Here is a 24,977-nt window from a genome sequence, read left to right as displayed (position 1 = left end):
AATGCACTTATACAGGACTAACTGTTCTGAAGCCAAATACATAATGTGAAATGTTAATGACTAAATAGGACTGTAGAGCATGTCACATCATGCATGGAGCTCTGTGCTACTCCAATGTAGAACGAAGAGGCCACGTGTGCAAATCTTAACACAAGGCACTGAAATGACTGACATTACAAAAAAGGACACAATCGCTCCACTTATTTGGCCTGTTGCATAACATAGTTTAGTCAATCGAATTGACAGGTGAATGAAACTCTGATGAGTCGCAGAACTTAAGCTGACCCTGACAGTGGAGAGAGAGAGAAAGAGAGAGAGAGAGAGAGACTTCATTCAGAAACCTTGATTGACTTATTAAAGCACTAATACTGCCATTGTGTGTGCGAGTCTGCCCATGTCTGGCATGACTGCCATGCAAATGAAGGGCTGCCATGAAACCCCATTATGTGCGCGCGGCACTGGTCAGCTCAATCTGCATCCCGCGGTGACAAAACTCTCTGCCGTCCCCTGTGCCGCCGTCCCCTAATTAACAATCAGAGGTGCCTCCTTGGCAGCCAGTCCCAAGGCCGTCCCGTCCGGCAGGGCTGAGTGACAGCTCCCCGCTGGAGGGGGGGGATTATTTACCTCAGCCTGTTCCCCCCGGGGACCGGCTAATGATCCGGCCCAACAAAACAAGACAGAGAGGAGAGCCTGAGAAGTCGCTGGAGCTGCTGGAGTCATTTGGACGACAAACAACACCCCCCCCCCCCCCACACACACACACACACACACACACATACAAATACACCACCACCGCCACCACCACCTCCTCCTCAGCTTCCTCTCCAGAATGGATTAGAGTGGTGTGTGTCTGTGAAACTGTGAGGAGAATATCAGAGATAGGGGCAGAAGAAGGAGGCAGGAGTCTAGTCTTGGAGTCTGACCGACAGAGAGAGACTTGCAGAGAGGGGGAGAGAGTGGGAGAGAAAGAAGAAAAAGGAACAGTGGAAGAGAGTGAGAGAAAGAGTGAGGGAGAAAGAGAGAGAGAGTGCTCCTGAGAGGAAACTGGTGCTCTCAGCAGTTTCCTTTAAGTCCCCAGCATTGTGTGTTCAGCTGTCACTCACACGGTGGATGTCAGACTGGTAAGGCAATCCTCCATGCCATGCTTCTCTGTCATTAGCTCTAATGTATTTCGCTCGGATGCATTGTGGTCTGTTTCCAGGCAGGAGACTGAGGAATATTTGTGGGCTGTTGGGATACGCGGGAGGCGTTGCTCATTGGCAGATACTGTATTTCATCTCAGGCTTGTGCTATATGCTTCACACTAGATATGGGGACTGTTTTTCCTGAGCTATTGCCTCTAACATTTTCAAGATCATTTGCATGACAATTCTACCAAGGATTCAGAATGGTTTTCCCCAAATCTGAAAAATGTCAGTGTATCTGTGTTCTCATTTGCATGTTGCTCTTAACTATATTCATTTGACTGAATCAGGTCTCTGTTTTTGGTGACAATACTGGTAAAGTGATGATATGCATTGGATGAAGAAGCAGATAATGATTTCTCCGGTCTATGCTGACACTGATCAAAAATCATATATCATATGTACAGTAGTTGTAAAATCATATCTTTCATATATTTGTTTTTTCAGTAAATTACATTTATTCATCTCGACTTCCATCCATGTATTCCACCCACAGTAAGACACTAGAGGGTTTGTTAAAAGGTAATACGGAAGCCAGTCACACTTCTCTAATCCCAGAAGCTTCTTTAGTGTTTAGTGATGAGATGGCAATTAAACAGTGAAGTGGTTTACCAGAGTTAAGACCGCATAATCCCCATTACAGGTCCAAGTTTGGGCATATAATTCACATTATTGAAATGGGGATTGAGGGTCTGGATCAGTCTGTCAGGCTCATGCTGTGGCTTTGTTTGTTGTGAAGTGGACTTTGTTGTGGAATGAAATGGTATTAGCGTATTAATCTTGGGCTGGTGCTCGTTGGCCGCACCCAGGAAAAATGTGATAACTCTTAGATTAGAGTAGTTGAGAAACCTATTTAGAGCTTTTACAACTTAACAATATAATATTAATAGCTAAGTAATGACCGTTGGTAGTGAGCTGACCGGCCTGTATGGATCAGACAGAGTCAGTTAGTTTTAGTGAGCGCCAAGCCTGTAATTTTGAGTCCAGTGAATGAAAAGCGATGGCACTGAATTGTTCCTGCTAAAACCGTCTTGTGGCCGCTGGTGGAAAGGGCTGCATTCTTCCCCACAACCACAGCATGGAAATAAGCAACAGAGAGAGCTGATGCCAGGCAGCCAGGACTGCTCTCCCTACTCTCCACGGCCTCCACCACAAACAAATTCCACTGTGTTTCTGCAAGAGTTTGCTTAGCGCAAAAGTAATGTTATGTTTTTCTCCATGTGGTTGACACAGACAATACTGCTCAAAGTGAAGGCTGAAGAATTCACAGCCCTCAAAATACTGTTTGCATAAACAGAGTATGAGACACACATCTCCACTAAAAATACCGCTGTTAATGCCAACTGAACATGTGGAAAAATCTCACTCACTTCTGACACTACTGAGAGAGAACATTGCTTTCACCATCGAGGTGCACTGCCAGCCTCACGAGACAAGCATCTGGTGAAGGCAGAGAGAAGACACAACTGATGAACAGAGCAGATAACGTCATTTGGGTTATGGATTCCGCCTCCTGAAGAGGGTTGAACTCTCTGGAGCTTCAGTGATTGATCACCTCTCATCTGATTTTACTAAGAGAGAGAGAGAGAGAGAGAGAGAGAGATAGAGAGAGAGCAACCAACCAAGGGCAGCCACTCTGCTTATTTGACAGTTACACAGACAAGAAGTATAGAGGAACCCAGAATGTCAGAATGTCAGAGACTGATTGATGCTAGTCTGAAATTACTTTCTCCTGCTTTTGTGTCATTGTGTGTAAGTACAGACTTATTTTTGCTTGTTCTCTCATTCAGCATTGTTACTTTTTTTTTCTTATTTTATTTGTTGAACTTTGTTCTTTTTCAACATATTTTTCACTGCAGTTCCCTGTAGTTTTTTTATATCAGTTCCACATAACTGCAAAGCCTGAATTCTGTCAACTCCTGTCAGACATACCAATACTTCTGGAGATCCCGCCCCTGATGTTTGATTGGCTAGGAGAGCTGAATCCCACCCACAGCCGTGGGTGACAGATTCTATTAGACAGAAAGAGAGCGGGTGGTTGGACAGTGCCCCTCCTGCCTTCTGCCATTGGCTGAGCTGGAAAGCTTGAGGTTCAGAAACTGCCACAAGGAGCAATACAGATAGTGATAAACAAATAAAGTCAGAGCACAAGCATTCACTTTTCTCACAGACTTCCTCTGTGGATGTTCGTATCAGGACTCTGCCTCAAGAGTGAATTCCAGCTTGCTAATTCTTCTTCTGCTCTGTTAATGGATAATGGGAATTTAACCATGTGGCAGGTAAGGAGAACATCACTGGTCTTACATGCATACCTGTTACAAAGACTTATTGTCCTTCAGTCAGTGGCACTGCCAAGTGTGTGTGTGTGTGTGTGTGTGTGTGTGTGTGTGTGTGTGTGTGTGTGTGTGTGTGTGTGTGTGTGTGTGAGTGAGTGAGTGAGTGTATGTGAGTGTGTTTGCTCCATTTTAATCTTGTAACCTGCAAAGAAAGTACGACATAAGTACTGTAATTGGTTGTCAGGTTTTACAAATGGTAAAATATTTTGCTGGACATTTTTACCCCGACTTTAGTGAAGTAAATGACATGTGTAGGTTGCATTCATCTACATAATTGAATTTGACTTTAGAAGTTATAATAATCTTACTGAAATGAAAATATATAAATGCCACATGGAAAGTTTCCAAATGACTGTTCTGTGGCATATAGCCACACTGATGAACTGTGTGCTCTATAATTGTTTGCTTTCTACACATTCATCTCACTTTATGATGTGTGAAGAGAGTGTGTTCATGCATTGTATGACTTGTGAGCTTGGCATTCCAAACTGCTGAGAAGTTAGATGTGTGTGTGCGCTCCCACACGACTGCTGTGTGCTCACATTAGAACTGTGTGTGTACGCAGAACCAATGGTGTACTTTCATCAACATGTGAAATAGGATCCAGTAAGCTCTTTAGTCGGCTGTCTTTCTCAAGTCCGTGGAGTTAGATATTGAGCTGAGATAAGACGGTAAAAAATGCTGCATATCTGATTCTTCCCCAGCGTATTTCAATGAATAGTTTAATAACCATGAAAGTGGCTTTTATGCCCTCAGGCAATTTAATTAGTGGGTGTATTTGTATCTTAAAAGATAAGCCTCTTTATTTTCTTTGGCTCCAAAGGGAAGTGTGAAAAATGCAGATAATTGATCATCTATTAACTGGACTTCAGAGCGTGGAGACCCTGACCCACACTGGTCAGCATGCCTTTCCTCACCTCAGGGCCAAACGATATAATGGGGGTCACCGTGGAAACCAAACTGCTGGGGTGGCTCTGGGCTGTTGTTTTACATAAACAGAAACCGGTCATGACTCTACATGTGAAGGCTGAGTTGTATGTGGAATGAAGGTGTGGTTGCGTTTATAACGCCTGAAGTTGTTATTCTGGTAGACTTTAGCTTTCTCTGTGGCAGCTGAAGAGAGACTGGGGCTGAGTGAGAGGCCAAAGCTCTGCTTGCCCTCCCTGACTTTCACTGGCTTTCAGTTGAAAGGTCATGAGATGGACCTTTCAAACAGACAATAGACCAGCTAACCTGTTTCTTTAAATTCTATAAAGGGAATATATGGAAAGGAGTTACATTCTGACATTTCATTATTGGTTCCTATTGTAATTTACAGATTCACCGCAAGGTGGCAATGTTGAGACATGAATTGGCTTCATGGACATATCAACAATTTTCCTCTGCTGTCTTCTAATGTTTGCTACTTATTTGTGATTTTTCTATATCTTTCCACATTTGGAGTATATCACAACAGAGATAACTCTGCATGGAATAGTGTTGTGTTTGTGTTCCATGAGAGCACCTGTATTTAACCATTCGTTTGGCCATAATTACATTCCATGAAAAGTGGCAGGTTCAGGACTGTGGTTAAGAAAGAGACTGTTGACCAAAGGCTGGACTTAGCTTTTCCCCCTCCTATGGACCTTTCTTCAACCTGACCCTGGGACTCTTTGGTCTGCAGTCCTCTGATGGGAGGGTAGTGAAGGAAGGACAGGCTCTTTTGGAAGGAATTTTCTGCTTAAGTTCACAGCTATGGAAAGAAAACGGTGTTTTCCTGCAGACACCACCTGCCAAACCACAGGAGGAAGTGGGCGAGTTCGGATTACTGACCAGGATGACCCAGAGAGTGTGCCTGCCCCTGGCAGAATGCTTTACGCCGGGTCCCATTTCCACTGTCTGATCTCGCAGAGAAAATGTGCCACATAGATACAAAATTCTGTGTGTAAATGCTCATTGTTCTGCTTAGTTACACAGTCAAATAACCTTTTTTTTTTAGTTCCAGTTTCCTTAATAATTTGACACAATGTTGTCACAATATCTACTCATTTCAAGGCATATAACTGATTTAGGGGGAAATATATTTCTATTATGATCTTTAATTGTTAGCATATTATGATTGTTCTCTTTAATAAGAACAGGCGGCAGTCTGCTGACCTAAGGATGCACAAGAATGTGCCTAAGTGTCCTGTTTAGGATTGTGCACACTAGGCCCTGCCAAGGAATCTTTGGCCTTTGCACTGAGCATTCCATGGCCTCCAGGTAACAGGCAGCTTTCCTGCCAAGAGACCCCAAAACGTAGGCCAAGAAAACAGCATCTTGAGAAAAAGCAGCTTTGCCATAGTGGGCTTCATTTCACAGCACATAGCATTTTAACTCAGTGTAAATACTGTAGTTCATGTGTTCCCTCAGTTAAATTCATTTTATGCTAATTTGCACTCTGGATCACCACATTAGGCAGTCAGGAGCTTATCTGCATGTCGGGAAGAGATGGATATCTTAATGAAGGCATTCAGATCACTTAGATATGCTAGGAAGTGAAACTGAAGGTCAAATCTGCCTCATGCATTTAGCATGACTGCAAAATGACTTTAATGGTGTGCAGTGCTTTGCCTCTATCCTGTTGTTTAAGCTTGTTTGTTCAGTGTTTGTCCAACACGGGCCGGAGCTCTTACTAACCACATGCTCCGAGTGCCACAGACAAAGTGTAGCCGGTGAATGTAGGCCAAAATGAGGATAATCATGCTGATAATCACTGTGATACGTCCAGGGTGAAGATTTAGGAGATTAGACCCTGTCTAATCATCGCGCCCGAGTCGCCAATCACATTAGGGGGAAAATAGGCCCGCTCCATCCGCCTCTGTTGTTTAGTGAAGAGCATGAAAGAGTGCTGATTGGACACAGATATGCTGCTGAGAGTGGATTACAGATAACCAGCATGGATCTGCTCAGCGAGTGAAAGAGACAGGGAGAGCATAGGAGAGCAGGATACTGCTCTGGATTGGCCAGTGAGATTGAGTGTCTTAGTCAAGCGTCCAGGCCAGGCGTCCTTGGCTTACTGACTGTGCTGAAGGGCATGTGACACAACCTGGCACATTCTCCTGAACTCAGGAAACCTGAAAGTCTTGTCTGTATGAAACTATTGTTTCATTGTTGGTCGTGCATATCCAATGTCAGAGTGGCATCCAAAATCTGCTCAGCACAAACCACACATGGTATTTCAGCATGTTTTGCACGGTACCTCATTTCATGCCTTTAAATGACATGATACAAAGAACTGTAGCCTATTGTAAATCACTATGCAGATCTACAGTCACAAGCGATCGTTCATTCATTTTCCCCACTCTGTGCCTAGCTGCAAGCTTCATTTGAGAGGCATGAAAGGCTATGGCCATGTGTCCAGTCAATAAGTGGTGCCAACATTATTTGGCATTGACATCCTGTGCAACGTCCATTTAAATTAAGGTTACTGTTTTTTTTTGGCACTGTATGGGGAGCAGGCGAAATAGGCTGATGGCCGAGCGCAGCCACGCGGACTTTATTTACGTGTCCTCAGCCAAGAAGCACACAATATATTTATCCTGATAGATATTTAAATATATTTTTTGCAGTATCATAACAATTCTTTGCCAATAAACTCTTGGTGGGCCATCCAATGCTGCGTTCACATAGCGATATAAAGGCATGCAGTGCTCCAGTCGAGCGCATGTGAGTAGGCGAGCCTAGATAGAGGGGAGATGAGCAGGGGGCCATCCAGCTCCATTAGGAGCCATAGAGCCGTGAGTGGCCCTGATGGAGCTCCATTCAGCCCTCCATGACTTCCATTGACACCCGCATTCCAGCCCAACAGGGAGCCTGTTGAGGAGCCAGGCCAGGAATGCCACTCACTCTCACTCACTCACTCGCTCGCTCGCTCGCATGCCATTCAGGCGGGTTCCCTCGCCACTAGTGTAGTATTCGCAAAGGCATGTCTCTGATGCCCTCAGCATGGATGTGTATGTGTGTGTGTGTGTGTGTGTGTTTCAGAAGGGGGCTATTCCCACCACTCAGGCAAGGAGGGGTGCCGAGAGCTATGGTAGCAATCAGTGTCCACATGTAAAAGCTGCGCTGGTGGGGTTGAGGAGGCAGCACATGGGGGCCAGATGGACCGGCCTGCCCAAGGTTAGAACGCAGCAGCGGATGGGGAACGCGTGAAGTCATTCATTACATGTGACCTCAGATGTAATAAGCTGATCTCAGCTGGGATGATGGGTGTGAAGTGATCTACTTTTAGGAGAATGTTCCAGCGGGGAGGGGCGGGTGGTGTGTCCACACTGGCAACATGACTTCATCTGACACATGTGGATGTTGTGATGAGGTGGTGGAAGGGCAGGGAAATGTCCCATCTGTAGGCTTTTTTAGGCTTTTCACCCACCATTTTAGGCTTAATCCCTCTAAAAAAATCACTTGATGACCATTTTGGTGACAATTCAAATGAGTCTCAAGTTAGATAATCAGATGGAGGGAGAATTAAAAATACAAACACACAGATCTGTGAAATTTTAATTAAGTTTTTAGCACTTACTCTGACGTAAATCCTGTTGAGACTGTGAGAGGTGGTGGTGGTGGTTGTTTGTGGTATATGGATGTGGCAGATTGTGATGTAATCTGCCGCTTCCAGGTCAAGCTGTTGCCCTGTGTGCGGCTGGGGGGAGAGAGAGAGATGCTGCTGCACTGCACTGAGCCCTGAGCTACTGCCGCTACTGCTGCTACTGCTGCCTGACAGACAGACTCCTGTCTCATGCTGCAAACCCTGCTGCGTGTCATCTCTTCTTCTCCTTCTTAATCTGCGCTGGCAAAGCTGTGTGAAGTCCGGCCCCCCATGCCGGCATGGTGGGACAGGAGAGACTTTCACTTTAACTTTAAGTGTAGAGAGAGAGAGAGAGAGAGACAGAGAAAGAGAGAGAGAGTAAGGTTCAGGACACAAGGAAGATGGGACTCTGACCTGACAGCAAAAACCAGTGGAACAGTTGGCGAGTTTTTCCAAGAGAACTCTCTCTATTTCTCTCATCATTTCTGTCTCCTTGTACAGTTCTGTCATCGCTGACATTTCTTTGTCTACCATTTTCTATCTCTATCTCTCACACTAGCCCTCTCTCAGGATTACTTACACGCCTTCTGTTACTCTCGCTCCCTCTCTCCCTCTCCCTCTCTCTCTCCCTCCCTCTCTCCCTCTCCTTCTCTCCCTCTCCCTCTCTCTCTCTCCCTCTCTGTGTTTGTGTCTGTCCTCTCTCTGCTCTTCTCTCCTTTTATCCCACTCTGCTCCCTGCACCGGTCACTCTGCTCCCTGCACCGGTCACTTCTCCTAGGTGGAGCTGGCTTTCCTGGAATTGTCGGGCAGCTTTTCCTGTTGTGCTTGCTGCCTCTCTCTCTATCTCTCTCCCTCTCTCTCTCTCTATCTCTCTCCCTCCCTCTCTTTCCCTCCCTCTCTACTCTGTTGCTCAGTGTGAGCTGGTGTTGCCGCTGGATTAGTGGGTTATGGACAATCATGCCATCTGGATCCCCTGTCCTGAAAGAGGGGTGCTTTTCCTCTAAATGCGCTTTCATTTTTGGGGTCAGAAGTTCTTCAGCCATCAAAATGTCTAAGCAGCGCAAAGCGGGGCGAAATCCATCGGTGGGTAAAGTAACGTGTGTGTGTGTGTGTGTGTGTGTGTGTGCAAGGTACTGCTCACTGGCAGTTTCCTATTATGCACTCTTCTGTGTTTTCTCTCATCTCGACTGCATTGACATGCGTGGAGACACTTACAGTATATCATGTTTAATATCAAACGCATGTTTTATGTTTTCTTCAGTCAGATATGTTAAAGATGAACTTTCGGTCTTGTGTGAGGTTTTTTTTTGTCCAGGCTATTTCAGATAAATCATTCATTGGAGATATGTATTCAGTTTCTGACCTGATATTGATCTGAAGGATGTTTTCAAGTTCCAAATGACACTTTGTAAGTGTCATGTAGATTATGTGTAATACACATCCAGAAACTTTGCACAGACGTATTTTATACAGATAATATTCAGGTTCATCCCAAATACTGATGCTTTAACTGGCTATGATGTAAACCTAAAGTAACGTAAAATGTGAAAGTAATAGTTGCATCTCAAAGTAATGAATATTTTAACTCTTTTGCATTATCAAATGTAAAAACATTTCCATTATGACGATACATTTTCATTTATTTATCATTTGTAAGCCATTCATGACTTAGTACACATTACACTTTGAATCAGAAAGGAATTGATTAGCGGTCAGTCATTATCAAGACACATTTTTAAAAAATGACTATCATATGACTTACAACAAAAAGTGTCCCAAATGCCAGCAGACCAATGCAATGTCTGTGTCGGACTCCTGGGACTGCCTGAAACAATTGTCTCTTGTATTCCAATGGCAAACAGAGAGCTGCCCGGCTTTGAATGGATTTCAGTAACAATCCCTGGCCCACTGCTTGGCATAATTGCTGTATCTTTGCCACTTCAAAGCCCGTCTGTGCCTCTCTGGCCTGATAATGAGCTTTAACTTCTTTCACACTTAATGAGTGAAGGTAGAGTTCACCCAGTGAAATAAGGCAGGCACAGACTCGTCGCAGCTGTGGTGTCTGACTCGCCGGTAACAAAGGCTTAGTGTCCAGCGCTGCGTGGAAACCCAGCAGAGAGCCGGCGTGGCTCAGCCTTCTGCTTGACCGAGCTGTCTGGCCAGGCCACCCCACGGCACTGGAGGCCCGCACACTCATGCTACACAATCCTGTGTATGGGCATTGTTTTGAACAAGCTATTTGCCCCTGTCCGCACATTGCATAATCAAAAGAAAGACAAACCAGAGAGGTCTTGGAGTTTGTTTACAGTGCTGTGTTCCCTCCCATGGTTGTTTTGGTTGAAGGAAAATTGAGCATAAGCCCAGACTTAATTATATCAGCCACCATGAAATGAAAAGACATTCCAAAGTTGATGTATTTGCATGTTCTCATTTGGAACCAAATCTATTCATGATAATCTGCATCTCAAAGGCTGAATTCGGCTTTACTGTTCTTAAAGTTGAGGTCATTTAATAATATTCAGAGTGATCTTGAGACTGTATACATAACGTCGGTAATTAACGCTGTGGCCATGGTGTATTATTTCATTTGTGTATCTGCGCCAGCCTCTGTTTGTGCACATATACAGTACAACACTGTGTGTGCTCATTAAATTGTGTCTTGTGAAAGTTGACAACCCCCTACAGCTTCAACCTCTCTCACAGTGTTTCTTGTTCTTTCTCATTCTCTCTGTCTCTCTCTCTCTCTCTCTCTTTGTTTTCCTCTGTCTCTCTACCCCCCCCCCCCCCCCTCATCCCCTCTAATTGAACTGTGTGTCATCCCCACAGATAGCTGATCAGCTTCCCTGGATTTCGCTGACGACACCGCTTTGTTTCGCCTGAAGATGGAAACACTGGAGTCGGAGCTGACCTGCCCAATCTGTCTGGAGCTCTTTGAGGATCCGCTGCTGCTGCCGTGCGCCCACAGCCTGTGCTTCCACTGTGCCCATCGCATCCTGGTGTCCCACTGCATGACCAACGAGTCCGTGGAATCCATCAGTGCTTTCCAGTGTCCAACCTGTCGTTATGTCATCACCCTCAGCCCGCGAGGCCTAGAGGGACTCAAACGGAACGTCACCCTACAGAACATTATCGATCGTTTCCAGAAGGCGTCGCTGAGCGGGCCCAACTCCCCGAGCGAGACGCGCCGCGAGCGCGCCGCCTCTTCCTCCGCCACCGACGGCCCCGCCATGACCTCGCCCGGCGAGCGCGTGCAGTGCCAGTTCTGCGAGCAGGACCCGCCGCAGGACGCGGTCAAGACGTGCGTCACCTGCGAGGTGTCCTACTGTGACGAGTGCCTCAAGGCCACGCACCCCAACAAGAAGCCCTTCACTGGCCACCGGCTCATTGAGCCGCTGCCTGACCAGCACCTGCGCGGCCTCATGTGCCTGGAGCACGAGGACGAGAAGGTCAACATGTACTGTGTCACCGACGAGCAGCTCATCTGCTCGCTCTGCAAGCTGGTGGGACGCCACCGTGACCACCAAGTGGCCGCGCTCAATGAGCGCTACGACAAGCTCAAGGTAAGAGTCTCTGGCCAGGCGGGGCTGGATGCATGGGAGCAGCATCAAGAGTGTAGGAGAGCTGGGGGAGCCGATCCTTACACATTTCTAAAAAGTGAAAAGTAGATTACTTACTATGATACAGTATATATGTGCACAACAAAGAAAAATTATGGAAACAATATTTAAAACTATATTTTGATTCCATCTGTGCAATATGGAAATAATAAGTCATAGTAAATGGATCACGCTGCATGATTTGAAGTCAGATCTTGTATGTCACTACAACACTATTCATGTAGTGTGTCAATTCAAGTTGTCAAAGAACACAATATCTGCTCTATAAAATGACATATGCGTATGTATTGCCCTGAACAGAGTAATATTTCCGTCAACAAGTTAGTCGTGTGATTCAAAATACATTGTGGAATGAATCATTTATTGATATACATCTTTTATAGCATTTCTCTTCCTCCGTTGGCAAAACACGGAGGCACGTCTTTTAGAAAAAAGTAATTTGATATTCTGGATATATTTCTTTATGTGACATTAACATTTACCCCCATTGATTATTATATTATATTTTGACCTACAGTATATCTAGGATAAGGCTAAATGTTATTGCAGCAGCCCATACAAACTGACCTGACTCAGATCCTCAGTAAATGTGTCTTTTCACCAAAGCTCCAGTCTGAACCCATTTTAACTATGCAGAGCACTCAGACTCGGAGCGTTTGGTAAAGGGTTTCTCCACAATCTCTGCTACACAATTAATACTAATAAAATACATCACCAACACAAATCTTGGGTTAAGTAGAGCCTTTATTGCATGCTTCGTAACGGCTTAGAAATGCTGTCAGTCAGCCCAGCTATAAAGCATGACCGGACAGTCCCCTACACTTCAGCTCTAAAAGAGAAACTGTGCGAGCCAAAATGCTGGACTCGGTAGGTCAATATTTTGCCAACAGACTGTGGGCTTCGTTAAAGACTCCTAAATATCTGTTTAATGGTCTATGCTTAAGTAGATTTGAACAGCTGTGATGTTCAATTTCCCCTCCTGTGGCAATTACTCCTCATAACACACGAGTGGTCTTGCATGAACCCTTTCTACTGTAGTGTATGTGGTTGAAATGTGTCAAAAACATACATCTTATCCTACAGTCAATTAATTGTCAGTATAAAGTGGAGAGCATCTGAGGTCATTTAGGCTGTAGCACTTTATTTTTTCTCAGAATGGGTTGTAGGCAAAATGCTTACATTTACTTGGTCCATGAATTTCACAGAGGCACCCGTACAAATTCTGCTGTGTATTTGTGTGGATAACAGTCTCTATGTGGACCTACTGTATATAGGACATCACAACCTGCTGGTTCATTGACCTTTCTGCCCTCACCACTTTATACCATATGCATGGTCCCCTGCAACGAAACAGTGACTCCTCCACGTTGGTACCTGCACTACTGTGCACTGTGTCTGCCTGTCTGCTCACCTGATGAATGCATCCTGAGCAAGTGCTTAGTCATCCACAACAACCCACCTTCTCCCCTAAAGCCACAGCAGTACAAACAAGCTGTTTTGTGTCAGGTGAGACGGACATTAGACTTAACCGTTTCTCCTTTGTCTGATCATGCTGTCATGGTGCAGAGAGAGGCTGCCCGCTCTCCGAGTGAGGAGAGAGAACAGGAGGAAGCCGACCAGGTGATCTTTATGGCATAAACCCCCTACCTCCCCCATCTTACGGGCTCCCCACGGGATACACCTGGCATTTGAATATCATCATTATCCTGCACTGAACTACGGAAATGGATAGTCATTCATAAGTCATGAACATCAAATATAAATGTATTTATGTAATTGTAATCCACTTCGAAAATACACTGCACTTAAGAGATTAATCTTTAACTATCACATAATTATTTTATATCTGTGTTACGTCTGTATTAGATCTATCTATTTTCCCAACAGCCAGTTTTTTAAGGAAACAGAAAGAGTGTGACAGTTGTCTGGTCTGTGTCTGTTTTGTCTGTGAAAATTTTGCTCAGCCCAATGATTGGGTGAAAGACAGATACTTTGATTGGTCTGTTCTCTTGTCATGTGGTTTCACACCTTTTTTTACATTCAGAATTTCCTCCCATCACACTAGTTTAAGATGTGTAAGGGATAATGTATAGAACGCCGGTCATTATTGGGAAAATAAGTCCCGACAGGGCGAACTGGACCCCGACGCGCAGCGTTTGAGAACACGGTGTGCAGTATGACACAGCAATTATACTCATGTAATTAAACTCAATTTCTTATTTTCTCTCTATGCTGACATGCAAGAATGTAATCTACCAGCTTCCGCAGAAACCTTTAGCTTTAATATCTATAAATGTTACAAGTACAGTGTGAGACTTTTTTTAGGATTGATGTCACAAGTACAGTAATCACATGAATATTCAAAATGAAAACAGATGGAGTTAATCCGTTCTTGTTTCTTGGGAACTTTTTCAATTCAGGAAATAAACAAATAGCTTTAAAATGTATTAATAATGCAAAATGTTGCTGTTTTTAGAATTTTAGAAGGGCCAAAAATATTTCTGACATGAGGATACAAATTATTTTGCAATATTAATGCAGCAAGCACGGCAAAAGTAGCTGCACTTAACATGTCACATTTTATTTATATTATTTTATCTACAACATCCACTGCTCTGAACCACTCACAGAGGAGTCCAATGCTGCGCTGTCCTGCCAAGAGACAGCGTCATAACCCTATTTGGTTGCATCCCAGACGTAGTTAGCCATGCAGCAAGAGCTTGTGTACTTGCAGCGTTTTAACACAGGCCGATTTTCTAACATCCCTTTCAGCTTATCACAGCCAAAGCCTGACGTATTCAAAGGTCGCACTTGCATCGCATAATGTGATGAAAGGGGAATTTGGGCCTTTTTATTTCACTAAACAAGCACTTAAGGAATGATGAGGAATTCTATTAAATTAATTATTAGATGTGATTAAATTAATGTATAAGCCCTATTATTAGATGTGATTTTGTGTAACAGACTGCCATGCACTGGCAGAGCATACCATTAGTCACTGGAGGTATCCACCTACCTGCTCCTGAGTTTCCTCTTCTTTATTATTCTTCTGTACAGTCACAGCTCTCTATCTGTGTGCTCCCCTAGAGGGCCGTAGGGCTGCAAATGACCAAAAAATGGAAAGTGATTAAAAATGATGGGAGGGAAAGAATGGCAGCTTCCTCTAGGTGGAAAATCCTTGTGGTTCCACACCTTTGCTGTGCTGAGCCTCTTTTCCTTCCTGACAGAAGACCTGATAGTTTCCCTACAAACATCATGTCCTGTCCATTCCAAGCACATTGACGCATTCCTGCACCATCCAAAACCTTTTGCCTCATCTCTCTCCTGATACATAGCGCATCAGTGAAATAATAGTGTTTGATGACTATGTTGAACACAGAGTTCTGGATTAGTTTCTATTTAATCAATGTGTATTATTCTATCAATGTATGTTGTTTATAACATCTCTACCAAAGTTAAAATGACACTTTCTTTACAGTAGACACTATACTGCTTTGCGTAGTGCTGATTTCTTTACAGACACTATACTGCTTTGCGTAGTGCGGATTTCTTTGCAGTAGACACTATACTGCTTTGGGTAGTGCAGATTTCTTTGCAGTAGACACTATACTGCTTTGCGTAGTGCAGATTTCTTTGCAGTAGGCACTATACTGCTTTGTGTAGTGCTGATTTCTTTACAGTAGACACTATACTGCTTTGCGTAGTGCTGATTTCTGACATTTTCTTTAGGTTTTCTTTTGTTCTTGTTTGTGTACCTTTCTTTGCTTGTTTTTGTTTTCTGTCATGACAAAACACACAATAGCATTACTACCACAAAAAACCTAAAACACTCAATCCATTTTGTTAATGCACTTAATTCTGAACATGTATACGACGTAATTGACCATGGCTATCAAACTGCCAATATGCAGTACATGTGAGCTCTCTTTACCACCCCATAACATATCTATTACATTCTCAGAGTAATATCAAAATTCAATGTAAATGTCAAAAAATGTCCAAATTAATTCAACACTTAGTATGTTGTAGAAATCTCAATCTATTGTCTCCCTGGTAAATTAAATAATAACACTTCTTATTAAAATAGTCCTTTCTAAAGCAAGGCCTAAAAAGTTGCACTGAATCAGAAGGTCTCAGTGTGAAGGTGGACTCTTCTCTTCTCTACTCTTCTCTTCTCCTCTCCTCTCACACATCCAGTAAGAGAGGTTCTCCTCCCGCTGCTTCCACACTATCTGGCTTTCATCACCTTTGCTTTGGCATGAATAAATGATTGGCTGAGAGGGCGGCTATGATAAAAACTTCAGCGCTATTTCTGAGCACCGTGAGTCGTGACTCAGGGCCCTTATGAAATTGCAGGATGAGAAGTCCTGACCTGAAAGGGCTTTTTGCCCTGTTTCCTAAAACCCTGTGACTTAATCCACTGTGTGTGGACTGTGGCTACTCTCCCCTGCTCATTCCGTCAACCACACTTTAGAGCATGCTCTGCTGAGTGCAGTCATATGAATCAAAAGTTGTTCCAGTGTTGACACGTTATAATACACTGTATGTATATTTTAAGATGCTGTGTATACCATTGGAATTCACAAATGGAATATTCATGTATACTTCAAAATGTAGAGGCAGTGAACAGTGAAGTTTTGCATGTTCATTTTTCTCGGACATTAATAGCAGCATAATATGTTTTACTGCACATTGGGAGTGCATAGCATATCCTGTGTGCCACTTTGAATTGTTTAACAGTTCAGTGAGACCCGCAAAAAAAAATCAATCCAAAATTCCAAAAAAAGATCATTAATGATAAAAATGTAGATTTCTCTATTAGAAATGCCACAATATGTTAGAAGGCTACCACAGTGTGTAGCATCACTGGAATGTTGTAATTTAAACAATAGCAGTACCGTGTATGTTTATAGCCTGTTCCTGTAGGAGTCCTATAAAACTCTTTCTCATAATCACAATATTAAGCTCATCCAGGATTCACGTATGAACTAGTAACATACTCCAACCCTCAACACATCCTCTCTCCCCCTCCATATGTCTCAGTGGTCAGCACTTACTCATGAGGCTCGTGCAAGTAATCTGCAGAGACTCTAATGTCTCATTATTAGCAAACATCAACCAACATACTCAAGAAACATTGCGTATGAACATACATGAGTTCCTCTGTACATCCAAACTCCTCTGGTTAGAGAGTGCAGTGTTGTCCATGTTTAATGGATGTATTGGTGGGTGTTTACATGCTCCAGTTTCCTAAATCAGTGGCAGATGCTCTAGTCTTCGCCTGCCTGGGCTGGAGCTCTCAGACGGGATGATGGGGACTTTGGCAGTGGGGGGTTGTCCTGGTGTTACAGACTGATCATAAAACCAATCTGACAGGCTCATTCAGTCTGCAGGACTGCTCCATGCTGGGTGATCAGATATGAGCGTAGGGCTTTTATTTTTTAGGATTTATTTGAAAACATTTGTTGCATGTTGGCGTTTAGGAGTATGTAAAATTACATGCAAATTCTTACGCATATTTTACTGTTTGATTTTTTTCAGCAAACTCTGGATTCTAATCTTAGCAACCTGATCAAGAGGAATAATGAGCTGGAGAGTCTCATGGGCAAGTTGATCCAGACCTGTCAACATGTAGAGGTAATGCTGTCCTCAGGCTGGGCTCACCATATGCTATATAGCCTATACGTTCATTCTCAGTTAATCTGCCGCTGCTTTATTGTGACATTGACTACTTTTCCATTGTGTTTTTTGTTGAAATTCGAAATTAGGATTCCACTTTTGTTCCAATATTATGCATGTGTAGTTTATCATTCTGATTTGAGGCTAAAATAAATACATGCAGCAAATACACTGTAATGTGTGTGGCGGTGGTAAAGCAGATTAGGATTTTTAAAGAACTATGGACCAAAGATGCTCTGTTCTAGAATCTTTGCTATGGACCCTTTCAACAATAAAAACAAAAACAATGCTTGAACGTTCTATTTGGGCCCCAATTTACTTCCTCTGCATTAAGATAACATATGGAATGTTAAAAAGGAAGTCTTGTGGGGCCAACTATGATGCTGATAATGGAACTCTCTTGAAAGGGTCTATAGTAGAGCTTTGTTACATTTGCATCTGTCCCAGGCTCACATGTACTGCACATGCATGAGCAGACTTCACAGCATATTAACTGATCTAAGCAGTGGTTCGTGATGGCCTGGTTCTCTTAATGAGCGTGCAGGAGTGGTGTGAAGTGGAGGGATGGCTGCATGCTCTGTTGGGTTTCACCTGCCTGTGTGCTGCTCTGTCAGTTGGAGAGATGTGTGCCTCGTTCCAGTGAAACAACATAGTTGCATGATTTTTTTTAATGCGGGTTCAGTGACAAGTCAGAATCACACCAAGGAGATGCTGATATGTCAATAGATATTCACACAAAAGTCTCTCATGTATAATGGTCTCAAATGCAAAAATGTGTCCTCAAATGACCACTGCCCTCAGGTCACAACATGCTTGATTGAATCCTAAAAATGATCAATCTCTCTCAATCAATTCCAGGTAAATGCGGCTCGACAAGAGAACAAGCTTCTTGAGGAATGTGATGTCCTGATTGATATCATACAACAAAGGAGACAGATCATCGGCTCCAAAATTAAGGAAGGGAAGGTACTGTACCTTACCACACTACACTCATTTTACTCACACAAATAAGCCATCATAAAGCTAGAAGAATAAACAAGAAGGAAGAGGGGAAGAAGCAATATGGCCTTTTATTGTACAGGATGCACTTTTGAGCTACTGATGGGCCTATTTCAGCACCTGATCTCAATCACGGTTTCAGTCATCAACACATTCTATGGTCCAGCATGTCTGACGGTTATGTTTTGATACAACCCAGAAGCTCCAGTGGGTTTCTGTGCATGGCCTAACAGTGCACATGATTTCCCTGATTATTCAAGTGGTCTTTTTGTCTCGTTTTGACGCTTATCAGGGCGAGCAGATGGGCCAAACTGCCGCAGGGCCGCGCACGGGCATGTTCCGACTCGCTTCCCCCGCCTTGCTCGCTCCCCAGGCTAATCAACCTTGGCCTCCTCCAGTGGCAGAGTGCAGGAGATGTTGACACAACACGAAGGAGATTTTACAGTCAGTTCGCGTGTTCTCATCCCATGGGCCAAACGAAAAGTCGGAACGGGCTGGTCGACTATGTTGATTTTGTTTACTTGGAACTGAAGCCACGTGTTCACGCATAAGCAGTGTACTCATGTTTGAGCAGAGACACACCGCATGCTCACAGCACTCCAAAAACACAGTTCTCCTATTAATGCCTTGCGATGTGGTGGTAGGCTACGTGCGTCTGTTTTTATCAGCGCACTGTAAGTAGTTTTGTTTCCTCTCTCCCCCAAGAAAGTCATTAAGCGGGTCTCCGGGGGGCCCAGCTGGCATGCTGAGCGGCGTCTCATGCTGCTGGGGGATCAGGGTGGTTTCCTGAAGCCCTCCCAGAGGAGCGCCGCTTCCTTCCTCACCTCGTGGCAGAGTCAAAGGGCTGCCGTTTGCCCTGATGGAACAAGAGCGCGGTTACCATGGGGAGCGCTGGAATGGAAATGAGAATTAAAAACGTGGAGTCGGAGGGAAAGAATTTCATGAGCCTCTCTTCCCTGTTGGACCAGCTCAAGCATGTCCTGTCCATCCAGGCGTCATCAAAACAGCTGAATAAATGTTGTGTGCTTTTTGGCCTTGGTGGCATGACTGGCATCGCTGTAACTCTGCATTTGCCATCACCAACCACACAGTAGGAATATCAAAAAGCTTGTATGTTTGATTAGCCTAATATACAGGTCACATATTATTGTAATAACCTGAAGGAAGGATGAACTGTATTGAGTTTACTGAGGTAGACCAGCTTCAGGCAGATAGACCACTCTTATGAGCTTGGTTCTGCTCCGGATTTCTGTCTGTTAAAAGGGAGTTCTTCCGTGCTCCCATCACCTAAGTGCTTCACTAGAGGGCTCAGGTTTTGGGCTCTGTAAAGCACCTTGAGACCATTATTGGCCTATAAATAGGTACAACTGAATTGAAATGAATTTAATTGAACTTGTGTTTTCCCCTCGTTTCAGGTTGTTCGTCTGAGGAAACTTGCACAGCAGATAGCGAATTGCAAGCAGTGCATAGAGAGATCCTCCTCTCTCATCACTCAGGCTGATCACACCCTGAAGGAGACAGACCATGCTCGCTTCCTGCAGACCGCCAAAAACATCTCAGAGAGGTAAGAGCACCCAGGAGGAGCCTTTCTACCTGCGTGATCACTAATGACTCGACTGTGGGCTACACTACTGTATCTTTCATAACCATAATATTTGGGGTAACCTTTAAATATCACTCTTTTTATATTTCAGAGTCTCTATGGCTACAGCATCATCTCAAATCCTGATACCAGAAATAAATCTGAAAGACACATTTGACACATTTACATTAGACTTCACCCGGGAGAAGAAAATGCTGGAAAATTTGGATTATCTCACAGGTCAGTTTACTGTCCATGAAATAACAATATGTGGTATTTGTCTTTGTTGAGGGACTAGATATGCACATTTACACCTCAGTCAATGAAAACTCACGCACGTGGTGCATTAAGATGCTTCTGTGTTTTATCCCCGATGACTCTAACTAACACATAATGAAATTACTCTGATTACATTCCAGTTTTTTAAGTTTTAGAGTAATGTTTCAAAACAGATTTGTAGTTTTCAGCTGCTATAAGGCTGTGTCTGCAGGGTATTACATTTTATGTTGTGGGAGCTTGCTTCACTTAAGGGACAGCCAACTAACTGCATCACACAGCGTGTGCAGTCACAGTCATATTTATCTCAACACAGAGAGCCTGGAGTGTTTTTTTGGAAACCTAGTTTTAATGTGCAATAGTATGCAAGCCTTTTTCAGCTGGTAGCATCTGTGTACTTCAGCTTCGTGCACATGCCGTCTGTTTTATAGATGACAATAAATCAGTGTTTCTCTTTATTTCATGTTCCAGCCCCCAATCCCCCTGTAATCCGAGAGGAATTATGCACGGCATCTCATGACACAATCACTGTCCACTGGACATCTGACGATGAGTTCAGTGTTGTTTCCTATGAACTGCAGTATGCCATCTTTACTGGACAATCCAATGTTGTCAGTAAGTAAACCATGATTCATACCTGGGTTCATGTTGCAGTGCTTATATAATTGTTGTTAACATTAAATTGCATCATATAAAACATCATAAAATTGATTGTACAGTATTTTAAAACATCTTTTAATTTTGTATGTTAAAGAGAATTATCCCAAGAAACGACTAAACTAAAAAAAATATCTAATATCTAAAAAATGATATACAGGCCAGTTATAATACAGTAATGAAATGTCCTGAGTAGAGCATGATGAATAACTGCTTTACATGTGACTGAGGCCGAGGCGTACAAGTATATTGTGACCCAGACTGGGTTATGATGCCTGGACTAATGAAAGGGCAGTCCTCAGCCCCCGGCTCTTCCTGCAGACTGAAAAGATCACTGGGTGCATGCAGGCTCTTAAAAAGGCCTCTCCTCGACATGCTTAATCGAGCTTCTGCCCTCTTCTGCTTCATAGCCACACTGGATTGATTGCACTGTTTCAACTTATGGGTCACAAACACTGGGAGCAAATAACAGCTTTGTCACAGCGATGACCACTGGAATGTTCTTTCATGTGGTCAAGCACATTTCAGCGCAAATGCCCGAAGTACCCTCTGATGTAATATGCAGCACAAACTCGCTTTTAAAGGGAGCAGAAACATAATTTACCCAGTCATCTAAAACATCATTCACCCATTCATCTAAAAGTCCGTCAATGGGTTTGTTGATATAGTGTTTATAGTCACGATTCATAAGAATCTTAGGGCTTATCAGACTCTGATGATCTCTCATCTTAAAATATTGAGATAATCTTGATCTCTCAAACACAAAGTCTACACCGAGAGGTACTCTGTCTTTTTTAAACATCTTTGTTGGATTGCTCTGTTTTGCAGGTCTGTGTAATTCAGCAGACAGCTGGATGATTGTGCCCAATATAAAGCAGAACCACTACACAGTGCATGGCCTGCAGAGCGGTACCAGGTACATCTTCATCGTTAAGGCCATTAACCAGGCAGGGAACCGCAGCAGCGAGCCGGGCAAACTCAAGACCAACAGTGAGTCTCTGCACACTGCACTAAAAACACATGCAGCTCAGACTGACACAGCAGACAGTGACATAGTGAAGGTTTGACACTGATGTCCACCTCCACAGGCCAGCCCTTCAAACTGGACCCAAAGTCTGCCCACAAGAAGCTGAAGGTGTCCCATGACAGCCTGACAGTGGAGAGAGACGAGACGTCGTCTAAAAAGAGCCACAGTCAAGACCGGTTCAGCAGCCAGGGAAGCTACGGAGTCACAGGAAATGTCTACATTGACAGTGGCCGCCACTACTGGGAGGCTCTGATTGGAGGGAGCACATGGTAGGAGCGTTATCTAGTCAGGGTGCATTTTTTGTGACCCAGTTAGCCCTCCTGTTGTGTTCGTTTTATGTTTACTAGTTTTGTGTTCCCGGTCAAAAATGACCACTGCATTATAACTTATTATAAATCCATAGTAAGACATGTATTATCATCTGATGTTGTGATGGACCTTTGTACCAACTTATACCCTATTGGATATTTCCAGTTTTGAACTTTCATTTGCTATTTATGGCCTGCAGGCCTCATTGACCTGAGCTCATGCAATTTAGAAAGGGGACGATTCCATTGGGGAGTGGTTCCAGTGGGGGCTGGCATAGAAGCAAAGAGGGGGAGTGAGGGTGTGTTTGTGTGTGTGTTTTAATGTACAGAAGCACACATACATCTGATCAATTGGTTTGTGCCTGGGCTCAATTTTATACACTGACAATTTTCTCACCCATTCATTTTTTTTGAGGGAAAAGAATTGTCAATCGGTCACATTTGACCACGAACTTAACAGGAGGGAAATTTGTTGCAATCCTGCAAAATAGAATAGAATAGAATGGAATAAATCTTAATGTAGCTATTCATGTTTTCCATGATGTGTCATATTTATTTGTCATGAGTTATTTCGTCATATTTAAATTCAATTCTTTCCCCAGGTTTGCTGTGGGCATTGCATACAAGTCTGCCCCTAAGCACGAGTGGATTGGCAAGAACTCTGCCACGTGGGTGCTGTGCCGCTGCAACAACGCCTGGGTAGTGCGACACAACAGTAAAGAGATGCCCATCGAGCCGTCCCCACACCTGCGCCGTCTGGGCGTGCTGCTGGACTACGACGCCGGCTACTTGTCCTTCTACGACGCCGTGGGCTCCCACCACCTCTACACCTACGACATCACCTTCATTCAGCCGGTGTGTCCCGTCTTCAACGTGTGGAACAAGTGTTTGACTGTCCTCACGGGACTGCCCATTCCCGACCACCTGGAGACGACAGATTCTCAGGACTAAGAAAAGATCCAGAAGTCTCCAGCACCCAACTCACTGAATGCTCTTGCACAAAAAGACTGTGTGCTTCACTCACCACAGAAAAGACTGATGCCCCTCCAGCTGTACAAAGTAGATGATGAAAATAAACAAAGCCTTTATTTCAATCATTCCTAAATCATACTCCTATGGTTCATTAGTTTCTGTAGAGAATATTATTTATTTAAATGGAAAAACAAGCAATTACACTTAGAAATTGTTTTGTTTTGCTTTGCACATCTTCTGTGTTTATGCTTAGCTTATTTCAGCCCCACAGGAAGGCATTTTGCATAGCTCTATTCAAGTCAGCTAATGTGAAATCACTAATGAGATGCTTTTATTTGTCTCTCACATTCACATGATTTTGTCTGTTTGTTTATCCATGGTCCTGTGTTTATGGGCTACTTCTACAGTTGTGGCACACGTCTTCATCTCTACAAAACTATCACTAAAGTCATGATTATTGCAACAGCAGCTTCTGTATGTAAAAAATGAAGTGTCAAATGAACTCTCTTTATTCATTTTGGACTCAGGTGATGATTTCTTAAACTCAGCTTGAAAGTCACAGTTTGTCATTTGGTAGTTTTATATTGGAACAGTTCACATACATTTTAAAATCCTGATAACAGATTATGTTAAAACTGTGTTAGTAAAAGAGATGACAGAAAAATATGACCATATTAGGCTTTCCACACATGTCACTTATTGCAGCTAATTCTTAAAATCAAAAATATTGCACTATATTAAAATTTCGCTTTCAAGTATGAGTTATAGTCTACTTTGTTTTTGGACTTCTGATAACAGTTCTTAATATTTCTTCTATAGGGCGGAGTATGTGTGTGATAAATACACAAATACATACACGAAGACTATATTTGTGAGTAAAGACTTAAACAAGTATGTCAAAATGGGATTCAGTAGGACACTCAGACAGCATACACCTATACAGGAGACTGACAAGATCCTTTGTGACATCTCCGTTTTTTGTGCTTTTGTGTCATAGCTGGGGGACTCCTCAGTCTCTTTCAACAGCGTGAGCCCAAACACGGCTGACCTCACGCTGACCTCGCCTTCACTTGCCCCTTAGACATAGATCATGACGGTGCACTAGAGCACACAGATTCCCCTTGTGGCATGATGTCACACAGATCTGTCTGCATGGGCACTGACTTATTATTATTATTTTAAATTCAATATAGGATAATGTGTTTGTTTATTTGACAGAATAATGTCACCTCTCTCAGTTTGAACATCATCTAGGCTACTCTTGACACAAGCTTCCATTTCACAAAAATATGAAGCTCCATGCACATGAGTAATAATAACACTAAAGTGCAAGTGTGCTTGTGTGTCTGAAATACCAAAAAATCATTCATTCTAAAAACAAGAAAAAACATTTGATAAATAAACAACTATTCAGTCCCAATTAATGTTTGCTGGTTAATTGCAGGTTGACAGTGACAGCAAAATAGCATAGAGTAATAAGGTACTGCCTGAACTTTCTATGTCATTTGTAAAAACATATTTTATTTCTCAGCACTGTTCTGTGGCTAGTGGCCTGCATGCACAAAATATATTCAGCTAAATTAAAGGATTGTTTAAGATAGTGAATAAAACTGACATACACCACACTTACTGCTAAATATGAGCTTCTATGGTAGCCTATATATAACCTAGCCCAGGGATAGGACTCCAAAAAATCAATCGAGCTCTGTTCCCATTTGTTAGGCCAACAGCCCCACGGTTCAGAGCAGATCATCATTTTTGGCCCTGAGGACAGTTATATTGAATGTCTTT

At 43.3% G+C, this 24,977-nt stretch overlaps 1 protein-coding gene across 4 annotated transcripts; it reads left to right on the top strand.

Annotated features, from left to right (window-relative positions):
* Positions 1 to 1,004: 1,004 nt before the first annotated feature.
* On the top strand, positions 1,005 to 23,941 carry mid1 (midline 1). Of its 4 annotated transcripts, none has more exons than XM_042083420.1 (11): positions 1,005 to 1,121; positions 10,896 to 11,629; positions 13,253 to 13,306; positions 17,228 to 17,323; positions 18,224 to 18,331; positions 19,780 to 19,928; positions 20,059 to 20,186; positions 20,694 to 20,837; positions 21,708 to 21,869; positions 21,968 to 22,175; positions 22,817 to 23,941. In XM_042083420.1, exons 2-11 carry the CDS (start codon positions 10,952 to 10,954, stop codon positions 23,163 to 23,165), a joined length of 2,076 nt encoding a protein of 691 aa, XP_041939354.1. In that variant the 5' UTR covers positions 1,005 to 1,121; positions 10,896 to 10,951; the 3' UTR covers positions 23,166 to 23,941. The 4 variants fall into 4 exon arrangements, with proteins under 4 accessions (XP_041939354.1, XP_041939337.1, XP_041939364.1 ...); XM_042083403.1 differs by lacking the exon at positions 1,005 to 1,121 and adding an exon at positions 3,268 to 3,463; XM_042083412.1 differs by lacking the exon at positions 1,005 to 1,121 and adding an exon at positions 8,821 to 9,152.
* Positions 23,942 to 24,977: the final 1,036 nt, after the last annotated feature.

This window comes from Alosa sapidissima, chromosome 2, assembly GCF_018492685.1.
Source record: "Alosa sapidissima isolate fAloSap1 chromosome 2, fAloSap1.pri, whole genome shotgun sequence".
Classification (NCBI taxonomy): Eukaryota; Metazoa; Chordata; class Actinopteri; order Clupeiformes; family Clupeidae; genus Alosa; species Alosa sapidissima.
The sequence above is the reverse complement of the archived record's forward strand: the minus strand, read 5'-3'. Positions and strand labels throughout refer to the sequence as shown.